This window comes from Triticum dicoccoides, chromosome 2B, assembly GCF_002162155.2.
Source record: "Triticum dicoccoides isolate Atlit2015 ecotype Zavitan chromosome 2B, WEW_v2.0, whole genome shotgun sequence".
Classification (NCBI taxonomy): Eukaryota; Viridiplantae; Streptophyta; class Magnoliopsida; order Poales; family Poaceae; genus Triticum; species Triticum dicoccoides.
This window is the reverse complement of record NC_041383.1, coordinates 398,218,947-398,230,105: the sequence shown is the minus strand read 5'-3', so window position 1 is coordinate 398,230,105 and position 11,159 is coordinate 398,218,947. Positions and strand designations below refer to the sequence as shown.

Below are 11,159 nucleotides of genomic sequence, written 5' to 3'. Positions count from 1 at the left end.
ATGGGTGACACAACTAAACAGGAATCATGGCGAGTGTTCCAGAGGTTAACCACCTCCACGTAGTCCGTTTCCAGCACTACCTCCTTGAAGTCATGAAGGTTCGCAACAATGACTCCCTCTAGTATCGCCATTGTCTCACAAATGAGAGGATCAGTAAGTCCAAGAAGTGGCTTGCTCCAAGTCCCTAGGAATGATGTAGGTGATGGAGAGAATATTACATGGAAACCTAGTTTCAAAGAAAACTTCGTGAAAACCACGTTTGAAAGTTCCAAAAAATCAAAATAAATATGGGTTGCTAAGAGGGTGTTGTTCTATTGTCATGTGAAATTCCTAGTTCAAACACACTACCATTTACGAGTTATGAAAAGAACAAATTCTACTACAACAAGTTTTGTGTGGCTCCGGCAAGGAAGGGGCGATGACGGTGGCGTGCCTTCGTCATCGCTAGGTGGTCTATTGATCTGGATGTAATTTTTATTATTTCTGGTGTTCGCTCTACTGCGAGAAGGATTTTGTTTCTAGAAAAAAAGTCCGGTGGTTGCCATCCATAACCTGGTAGCACCTTGGCCTTGTGCAAATATACTATTCCACTACTGACTACTTGTACTTTGAACCGCCGGGCAGTTGAAGTATATACTAATATATCCTGTGAATTTGAATCCGAAAGTCTCTATAAAGTCGGAATTAGCCGTAGCATGCACTGGCGAGACAGGACCCCACGGAATGAAAAGAAAAATGAAAAGGTTTGTACTCAAAGTTTTTGCATTTACCGGCAATTATATCAGCAGCAGACGGGCGAGTACATCCACGATTAAGGTAGGAAATTAGCAGACGGGCGAGACAGGACAGCACAGCTGCGTTCACACCACCGGAGTGAGTGAGCAGCCGAGAGCGTACCGTGGACTGAAAAGAGGAGGGGGACAGCTCGGCCCAAGCTGTCGTCTTCCTCGCCTGCCGCCGCAGCTCAACGCGGCGAACCCGCATTCCCAGCTCGCTACGCTTTACTCCCGCCGTCCTCCTCCATTTATATTTATACCACTTTCTTTCCCTGGCAACTTGCATCCCATCCCATCCCATCCCATATGCGCGTATACCTGCTAGCTCCTTTCACTTTCCCTTCCATTCCAATTCCGTTTTCTTAATGCAAAGCACGAGCACGGCTGCGACCGGCGAAAGCTAGCAGCAGCTCCAGCTACAAGAACCATCTCTTTCTCTTTCCCTTTCTGCGACTCCACTCACTCGTTCAAGATCTAGAGGTTCTTCCCGGGCAGCCGTCCATGCCAAGAATGGCTCCGACTCGGCCTTGTCTGGCATTGGCGCGGTGGGTGCTCCTGGCGGCGGTGGCGGCGAGGCTCGCCGGCGCTGATGACCCCTACCGCTACTTCACCTGGATTGTGACGTATGGCCCCATCAACCCGCTCGGCACCACCCAGCAGGTATGCTACTGTACTACCAATGTGGACCTCCCTGCATTTTGCTACATAGATTGGGGCTGAGGGTACCCTCCTCGGTCCTCACTCTGCCGTTTCTGGGTGCTTCCCGAATGCCAAATGCTGCTCACTTTTTCATGCCCGAATTCGCCAAAATGTTGGTTCATGCCAGTTTCGTCCCAAATTTCTTCACTTTTTTACTTGCAATTCACTACTGGTACCGTAAAATTTCATGTTATAAATAGCCCATGTTGATATCGGTGAGGAAAAGGAATTTTGGACTGACTGACTGACTGACCACTAATCGTTGTTCAAGGGCATCCTCATCAACGGGCAGTTCCCGGGCCCTCGCATCGACTGCGTCACCAACGACAACCTCATCGTCAACGTCGTCAACAACCTCGACGAGCCATTCCTCATCACATGGTCCGTCCGTATATTCAATTACTCGCTGCCGCAGCCACCCTCTTCCTCCTCCTCAACCTCCTCTCTCTCTTTCTCTTCCTCTCTCTCTCTCTCTCTCTCTCTCTCTCTCTCTCTCTCTCTCTCTTCTTGCTCACTCTGTAGTCTGTACTTGCAAACGCGAATGCAAAATGCAGGAACGGGATCAAGCAGCGGAAGAACTCATGGCAGGACGGCGTGGCGGGCACCAACTGCCCCATCCCGCCCGGTGCCAACTACACCTACAAGTTCCAGGCCAAGGACCAGATCGGCACCTTCACCTACTTCCCCTCTGTCGCGCTGCACCGCGCCGCCGGAGGGTTCGGCGCCCTCAACGTTTACCAGCGACCCGCCATCCCCGTCCCCTACCCGGCCCCAGCCGGCGACTTCACACTTCTCGTCGGTGACTGGTACCTCGCCGGACACGACCAGCTCCGCCAGACACTCGACTCCGGCGCGCCGCTCCCGTTCCCGGACGCGCTGCTCATCAACGGCATGCCCTCCGCCACCTTGGTGGGCGACCAAGGTAGGCAGCATTCTCAGTCTCTCTTCTGAAACCGCCACTGAAAATGAATAACGGTCTTGGTTTTGTTGTTCAGGGAGGACGTATCTGTTGAGAGTGTCCAATGTCGGGATGAAGACGTCGATAAACTTCCGGATCCAGGGCCATGCTCTGAAGCTGGCGGAGGTGGAAGGTACGCACCCGGTGCAGAACGTCTACGACTCCCTGGACGTGCACGTCGGTCAGTCCGTGGCGTTCCTCGTCACCCTCGACCAGCCGCCCATGGACTACGCCGTGGTGGCGTCGACGCGGTTCAACCCGGCCGACACCAGCCCGCTAACGGCGGTCGGGACGCTGCATTACAGCAGCGCCACCTCCTTGGCGCCTGGCCCGCTCCCGGCAGGACCGCCGGAGGAGAGCGAGTGGTCGATGAACCAGGCAAGATCCTTCCGGTGGAACCTGACGGCCAGCGCCGCGCGGCCCAACCCGCAGGGGTCGTTCCACTACGGCACTATCCAGACGTCGAGGACGCTGGTCTTGGCCAGCTCAGCTGCCGTCGTCGCTGGGCAGAGACGGTACGCCGTGAACGGCGTCTCATTCGTCGTACCGGACACGCCTCTGAAGCTCCTGGACAACTACAACATCGCAAACGTGATCGAATGGGACAGTGTCCCGGAGCGGCCCGACGGCGGGGCACCCCGGCCCGGGACGCCTGTGGTCAGGCTCAACCTGCACGAGTTCGTGGAGGTGGTGTTCCAGAACACCGAGAACGAGATGCAGTCGTGGCATCTTGACGGATATGATTTCTGGGTCGTCGGGTAAGCTACAGCAGCTTACATTACCATCTGAAACTTGAACTAAATCAGAATACATTATGTATGCACATCAACTCATTTTAGATCTTCTCGCTTGATTCAGGTACGGCGATAATGGGCAGTGGACGGAGAATGAGCGGCTGAACTACAACCTGGTCGACGCGCAAGCGAGGCATACTGTTCAGGTATAATGTATTCCAATTCCAGCAGGCATAATCGATTCCATGAAATTCTTGGCTATTCAGGAAGAAGCAGCTTTGTAAGTCTGAACTCTCAACATTTGCAATTTGCTTCATCCATCAGGTGTATCCGAACGGATGGTCGGCGATCTTGGTGTCGCTGGACAACCAAGGGATGTGGAACCTGAGGTCGGCGAACTGGGACCGGCAGTACCTCGGCCAGCAGCTGTACCTGAGGGTCTGGACGGCGGAGCAGAGCTTCTCCAACGAGTACAGCATCCCGACCAACGCCATACTCTGCGGCAGAGCTGCCGGCCTTCCACACTGAGGAACAACAAAGGCCTCCTCAATACTACTGCTGCTGCTGCTGCCGCTGCTACTACTATATATATAGCTGAAATGAAGCTTATAATTATTACGATTTCTTGGAAATATGTACTACTACTCTAGCTAAAAACTCATGTACTAGTACTATTCTTTGATGATGCCGCTATTTCATCTCCTTGTGTTTGGCCTGTGGACAAGACCACAGGGCCTGTGAATGCTGGTCAGTGCTCTTGTTTCTGAAATGTAATGTAATCTGATGTGGTGTGTCATTGGGACTTCTCAGGCAAAGCAAGCCTTGTTTTTGAAACATGGTGAATATATGTTGAATTCCACTTCCGAGTGGCCTAACCAAGCATGACATGAACACTAACCCAGATAAGCACAAGTGCAAACACTTGCAACATAAAACACGCAATTTCAAGATGCAGAAAAAGCTAGGACACAAGACTGAATCCTTGCTATGTTACCTCGGTGCACAGATGCTTGTTCTATATTTTCTTCAGAGTTTTCAGTACTCGACAACGAATGGCATTTAAATAAGAGAGTAAATTGCAAAAAACCACCGTACATATACAAAAGTCAAGAAACGCCCACAATTTTATTTGGACAATTATGAAATTTCAAGATTACTTTGAGAATATAAATACCCCTCAATTTTATTTTAAGAATATAAATCATGATTAAAATAATTATTAGCATGTAGCTGTAGCATCGAACATATAAAGGTCGCTGGGCTAGAAGGCCGTGTTGGACAATTATGAAATTTCATGATTAATTTAAGAATATAAATACCCCTTAATTTTATTTTGAGAATATAAATCATGATTAAAATAATTATTAGCATGTAGCCGTAGCATACTAGATGAACAAAACATCATAAATAGCAGCATTGCACATGCGACAGTAGAAATAATAATAAAAAATCAGAGGCACATGTACTGATCGGTTATAGATGAAGTAGCGGAGGCTATTGCAGAGGTGATGTTGTCGACCACGACGTTGCCGAAGAGTGGTCGAAGCAGACATTGGTGATGACGATGCGCAGCAGCGCCTGACCCTGGAGGTAGATGTCCTGTGATGAACAATGCGAGCAGTCGCGCGAAGCCCTTCCTTAAAACCTAATTTGTCCTCTACCGATGTGGGATCATAAGAGCAAGAGGTTTCGGAGACCTGCTCTCCTAATTGGCGGTGCGTGCCAGCGTTCGGAATGAATTAGACTACAATGGCGGCACAAATAGGCCCGAGCCCGGCCAGGTCAGGTGAGGCGAGCGTGTCGTACTCTCTTTCTCTAGTCGTATCAATCACTAAGTGTAGTGGGAAGAACACAATATATAAAGTGATCAAACACCACCGCCACTAGCGGTATGGCACTAAAGATTTGCACCACCTCTTGCCATTTATTCATATGCCGGAATTTCGATGACGGGTAGGTCAGTGGCGGACGCGGGAGGAGGGGGTTGCTAACGAGTAGCCTGGCGGCAATGTCGGCGGGTGTTTGGGGGCTTTTGCAGCAGGGGTCGAGGGCTATTTAAAGGACAAGGGCACGGGCTTGGGCGCAGTCGGAGCGTGCCAGACGTGCCGGGGGAGGTGGGGTGCGCTCGGTCGTGGGCGAGAATGTGGTTGCTTGTGTGATGCGTCTCTAATGTATATATAAAATTTGATTGCTCCATGATCTTGGATGTTTCATATGCATTTATATGTAATTTTATATCTTTTTTGGGACTAACCTATTAACTTAGTGCCAAGTGCCAGTTGCTGCTTTTTTTTGCTTTTTTTTGGCTTTTCAGAAAATAAATATCAAACACAGTCCAAACGGAGAAAAAATTCTGGGTTAATTTTTTCTGGACCAAAAGGGACCCACGAAGGTTCAGGATAAGAACTGAGGAGTGATACGTCTCCATCGTATCTATAATTTTTTTATTGTTTTATGCCAATATTATACAACTTTTACATACTTTTGGCAACTTTTTATACTATTTTTGGGACTAACATATTGATCTAGTGCCAGTTCCTATTTGTTGCATTTTTTTCCGTAGAAAATCCATATCAAAAGGAGTCCAAATGCGATAAAAACTTACGGAGTTTTGTTTAGAATATATGTGATTTTTGAGAAAAAGAATCAACGCGAGACGATGCTTGAGGAGTCCACGAGACAGGTGTCGTGGTTCTAAGCCTGACAGTAGAGTGGGGGGTAGGTATGGAGAGGCAAGGTCCTAGCTATGGAGAGGTTGTAAGCACAAAGGATGTACGAGTTCAGGCCCTTCTCGGAAGAAGTAACAGCCCTACGTCTCGGAGCCCGGAGGCGGTCGAGTGGATTATGAGTGTATGAACTACAAGGTGCCGGACCCTTCTGCCTGTGGAGGGGGGTGGCTTATATAGAGTGCGCCAGGACCCCAGCCAGCCCACGTAGGAGAGGGTTTAAGGTGAGTTAAGTCTGGGGCGTTACTGGTAACGCCCCACATAAAGGCCTTTACTATCATAAAGTCTACTTGATTACAGGCCGTTGCAGTGCAGAGTGCCTCTTGACCTCCTGGTGGTCGAGTGAGTCTTCGTGGTCGAGTCCTTAAGGCCAGTCGAGTGAATCTTCGTTGGTCGACTGGAAGGCGACCTCTTCTAAGGATGTCCTGGGGTAAGTTACTTGGATCAGGTCCATGACCCTACTCTAGGTACATAACCCCATCATTAGTCCCCGAATGGATTGAGGCTTCGAGTGAAGGAGGAGTTGATGTCGTTTCCGATGAACCTTTGCGCTCCGGTTGTGTGCTGTTCTGGACCAAAGAATCCCTTCGTCGACAGGAAACAACTTGCCTTCAGTCGACTTGATCCATTCTGTTTTTGCGTCGAGTGATCTTTCAGGCTTTGACGATCTCCGAGCGACGGATCGCCGGAAACACCGCGCCTGACAGACTGATTTGTTGCTCGCGGATTCCGCGGGATGCGAAATTTGGGGGCGCGCGCGAAGCGGGGCGGACCGCGGCGTTCGGATGGGACGGGGCATGGACGCCTCGATCTCCGCGCCGCCTTTTTCGCCACGTATCCCGTCTGCATAACTGTTCCAGATATGATTAGATCGACCGGGCCCACCTGTCATCCACTCGGAAGGGACCTTATAAATGTGCCCGGCGAGGATTTCTGTGCTGCGCCTTAGCATTCTCCCCCTCTCTCTGCTTCCTTCCTCCCTGCTCAGCGTGCTTGCTCTCGCCCCCGCACCACTTCCCTTCGCGCATCTCGCCGGCGACCATGGCCAAGGAGAAGACGGCGATGCTGGAGCGTGCAAAGAAGGCGTCGGCACCGGAGAAGGCGAAGGGGAGATCCACCAGCCGCGGAGGGTCCTCGTCCAGATCCCGCCTGCCGAAGGGCTGGGTCCAAGGAGACTGGATCCAGTCGACCATCACGGAGAATGACCTCCTCGACATGGCCAACGAGGGCTTGATCCCCCACGGAGCTGCGAGGCTTCCGGGGAAGGAGTGGCAGCCCCAGCCAGAAGAGGGTGAGTGTGTGCTTTTGGCCACCCATGTTGATCGCGGGTTTTCCTTGCCGCCGAGTGTTTTCTTTCGTGGCTTTTTGAACTTCTTCGGAGCGCAGCTCCACCACTTTACCCCAAACTCCATTGCCTATCTTGCCGCGTTCGTGTCCATGTGTGAGGGTTTCTTGGGCTGTCGACCGCACTGGGGTTTGTTCAAACATATATTCACGTGTCGATCTCAGACCGTGAAGAAGGCGAGCCCAGGTGATGAGAGAACCCGAGTCGTCCAAATGTGCGGAGGCCTGGGGATTCAGGTGAGGAATAAGAGCACCTTCCCGCCCATGACCTTTCCCAAGTCCGTCAGAGGCTGGCAGTCGACTTGGTTCTACTGCCAGGTCCAGTCGACGCCAGGGCAGTCGAGTGGACTCCCTCCGTTCACCATGGACCGAGTGAGCAAGCCTTCCCCTCTGAAGCTGATTCCGGAGGAGAAAGCTGACGTGAAGATGTTGATGGAGCGCGTGGTGCAGTTGGTTCGGGAGGGAGTGACGGGCATGGACCTCCTGGAGGTTTTCCTCAGGTGTCGCATCCAGCCTCTCCAGTTCCGGAGCCACTGCATGTGGTTGTACTGTGGGACCGAAGACGAGACTAGAGTCCATCCAGAAGCAGTCGACGATGTCACTCTGGAAAGATGGATGGCAGCCGTCACCGGAAACAAGGACAACCCACGCGGAGCCAGAAGGATTCCTCCACTCGACCACAACAGTGACTCAAACAAGGTACACTTGCTCTGCTCTCCACTGCGCCCTTGTCGTATTCATTTCTGTTAACCCTGCCGACTGGTCGACTGATCCTTGTCTGGGCATCTGCTAGGCCCTCACCGAGCTGTACTCGATGCCCAATGGGGCACAAGCTTCGACTGAGGAGGGCGAGGCGAGCGGGGGCGAGAGCCAAGAAGAGGAGGAATGGGACTCGGATGTTGCAGAGGATGATGACGACGACGATGATGATGTCGGTGATGAAGACGACGTCGAGGACGAGGAAGAGGAGGAGGAGGAGGTCGTACCGCCGCGCTCAGAAAGGCGGTCGAAGCTTGTCCACGACCCTTCGACCGAACGTGGTAAGGGGGTTGTGACCGCCACTCAGTCGACCAAGCGCCCTCGGACCACCTCTCCGGTGCCGACTGAAAAGGCGCCGAAGCAGCCCAGGGCGGCCTCGTCGAAGCCGATCAAACTCTTGCCGAAGATGAAGGTGTCCATCCCCACCATATCAGGGTAACTGTGCTGCTCATATTTTCTTATTCTGTGTGAACTTTATCTCTGGTCGACGCTGAAGTTAGTCGACTGATCCTTTGGAGTTGCAGTGCTGCTACTTCTGAGACCTCGGCCCGGGCTGATGACCACGAGATGGAGGATGCAGCAACTTCGAACCCAGGTACTATATTCTTAACACCGTTCTTAGTCGACTGACTCGCGATCTCTGATCCTGATTCTTCTCCGCAGCTCCACCCAACACTGTTATCAATCTCCCTGACGACGACGAGGATGAAGAACCACTGACACGCAGGAGGAGTCGGAAAGCGTCCGCCAGTAAGGTGCCTCAGGATGTGACGGCGCCTGAGATTCTGACTATGGAGGAAGAGAACACCACTCGACACACGGTGTCCTTCGCAAATCCACTGACGAGTGCTCAGCAGCCCTCCCTCTTCACGATGCACCACGTCCCCGAGGACCAAGCTGGCGCAGCGAAGGAAGCAATACGCCAGGCGGGGCTCATGATGGAGCAGCTGAAGACCATCCGGGATGCGAGCCAGGCAGCTTATGACGCCAGTTCTGCCCTCCAAAGAAATGTCCAGGTCAGTCGACCACTGTTTGTTCTGTTGGATATGCTACCAAAAACTTTTCTTTTCCGGAATTTATAGTAGTCACCCAGTGGGTGTGTCGAATAAACTCCGTGTTAACGGGGGCACGCTGAGTGCACCCGCTGGGTGTAGTCCCCAAGGCTAAGGTCGACTGCTGGCAGTCGGCCTTAGGCTTTATGATGTCAATCTTTCTGTCAGTCGACTGGTCGACTGGATTTCACAAACCGGTGGGGGCACGCTGAGTGCACCCACTGGGTGTAGTCCCCAAGGCTAAGGTCGACTGCTGGCAGTCGGCCTTAGGCTTTATGACGTCAATTTTTCTTTCAGTCGACTATGTCGACTGGATTTCACAAACCGGTGGGGGCACGCTGAGTGCACCCACTGGGTGTAGTCCCCGAGACTGTGGTCGACTGCTTGCAGTTGATCACAGTCTTAGAGAATGCATCTCTTTTTTTTTTGAGGTCGACTGGTCGACTTTGTCTTCATCGGGATTAGTGGGGGCACGCTGAGTGCACCCACTGGGTGTAGTCCCCGAGACTACGGTCGAATGCTTGTATTTGGCTGTAGTCTTAGAAACGTGTGTTTTTCCCTTTTTCACTCGGAAGTGAATTATATTTGACATTTAGTCGATTGGTTCTTCGCAGAACTCCTGTGATCTTGTGGCTCGCTACTCAGAGCTGGAACAAAAACATACTCAAGTCGAGCTGAGCTTGAAGTTGGTTTAGGAGAAGCTGACAAAGGCAAAGGAGGAGACCGAAGGTATGTTTGGTGAGACCCTGACGACTGCTTTTCCCCTTGCTTGTTTCAAAATCTGATCTTGCTGTAACTTGCAGGTAAGGTAAGGGAGGCCCAGCAGAAGAAAGACCTTGAGCTAGCTGAGAAGATCAAGCTTGCTGACGAGAAGTTAGTTTCAGTCACCAAGCTCGAACAAGACAATACCAATCTGAAAGCTGCTCTTGGGATTGCCAACAAGGAGGTCAGTCGACTGAAAACTGATAAAGCTGCCCTGACCGACCAAGTCAGCAAATTGACTGAGAAGAAAACTGAACTGGAGGTCTTCCTGAGTGGCCTTGCCAAGAAGCTGTTTCTTATGCTTGAAGGTAAACTTCCATGTTTGGCAAATATTTCCAATTGTGGCTTTTTCCATTCGACTATCCCCTTGACTTAGTGATCATCCTTGCAGAATTTTGTCAAAACTTTGAAGAAGAAACCAGCCGACTGGAGCCAAATCTCGACCCCGTCAATTCTCCGGTGAACGACGAAGTTGCCATGGATGTTTTCCGACTGGAGTCTCGTGTTGCGGCTGTCGTGGACTATCTCGCAAGGCTGAAGGCCGCCACATCTCGCATCGACTCGACGCTCTGGCCTGAGGAGACACTTCAGAATGACCTTGAGTCGCTGATGGCCCGCTTGAACACGATCCCTGGTCGAGTGCAGGAGTGGAAGAAGTCCTCGGCTCGGTGTGGTGCAGATGTCGCTCTGTGTCTGGCCCGAGTCCACTGCAAAGATGCGCGAGAAGAGAAGCTGGCGGCCCTTCGGGTGGACAATACCAAGAAGCACGACTTCAGGTCCTTCATGGAAACTTTCCTTGCAGCTGCCACTCGGATCGCCGACGGGATTGACCTTGATGAATTTGTTGCACCTTCCAGCCCTCCACAGGAGGGGTAAAAACTTCTTCTGGCTCGACGCTTTAAATTTGCCTCGGTATGCCGAGTGGAATTGTAACCGACAAACCTTAACAGGCTTGACGCCTGAGCACTTTCGGTTCCTTTAGATGTCGATTCAAACTTGGATTTGGTGCTTGAATACGATTGCCTTCGGCTCGGAATGTCTTTTGCAGGTTCAAAGCAAGGTGCCTGTACTGCAATCGACTTATTCTTTAGTCCACTTAGGTGAGCACTGGGCTGCAGCTAAGCCCTTGAGTGGAAGTCAGGCTTACCACTCGGTAGGATTTTTATAACTTAGGCGAGCACATGGCTGCAACTAAGCCCCCGAGTGAGAGGGTTGCTCTTCACTCGGTGGAATTTTTATAACTTAGGCGAGTGCTTGGACTGCAGCTAAGCCTCCGAGTGAGAGGGTTGCTCTTCACTCGGTAGGATTTTTACAACTTAGGCGAGTGCTTGGACTGCAGCTAAGCCCCC

At 51.6% G+C, this 11,159-nt stretch overlaps 1 protein-coding gene across 1 annotated transcript; it reads left to right on the top strand.

Moving 5' to 3' along the window:
* Window positions 1–991: 991 nt before the first annotated feature.
* Window positions 992–3,996, top strand: LOC119363870 (L-ascorbate oxidase homolog). Its single transcript, XM_037629241.1, has 6 exons — window positions 992–1,436; window positions 1,747–1,856; window positions 2,030–2,397; window positions 2,471–3,191; window positions 3,292–3,373; window positions 3,492–3,996. The coding sequence occupies exons 1-6, from the start codon at window positions 1,278–1,280 to the stop codon at window positions 3,693–3,695; spliced, it is 1,644 nt and encodes a 547-aa protein (XP_037485138.1). The 5' UTR covers window positions 992–1,277; the 3' UTR covers window positions 3,696–3,996.
* The last annotated feature ends 7,163 nt before the right edge of the window (window positions 3,997–11,159 follow it).

Coding starts and splice junctions, on each gene's coding strand:
- LOC119363870 (XM_037629241.1), top strand. CDS start 1,278: ATGCCAAGAATGGCTCCGACTCGGCCTTGTCTGGCATTGGCGCGGTGG. Junction 1,437..1,746: donor CGCTCGGCACCACCCAGCAG/GTATGCTACTGT, acceptor TCGTTGTTCAAG/GGCATCCTCATCAACGGGCA. Junction 2,398..2,470: donor CACCTTGGTGGGCGACCAAG/GTAGGCAGCATT, acceptor TTTGTTGTTCAG/GGAGGACGTATCTGTTGAGA.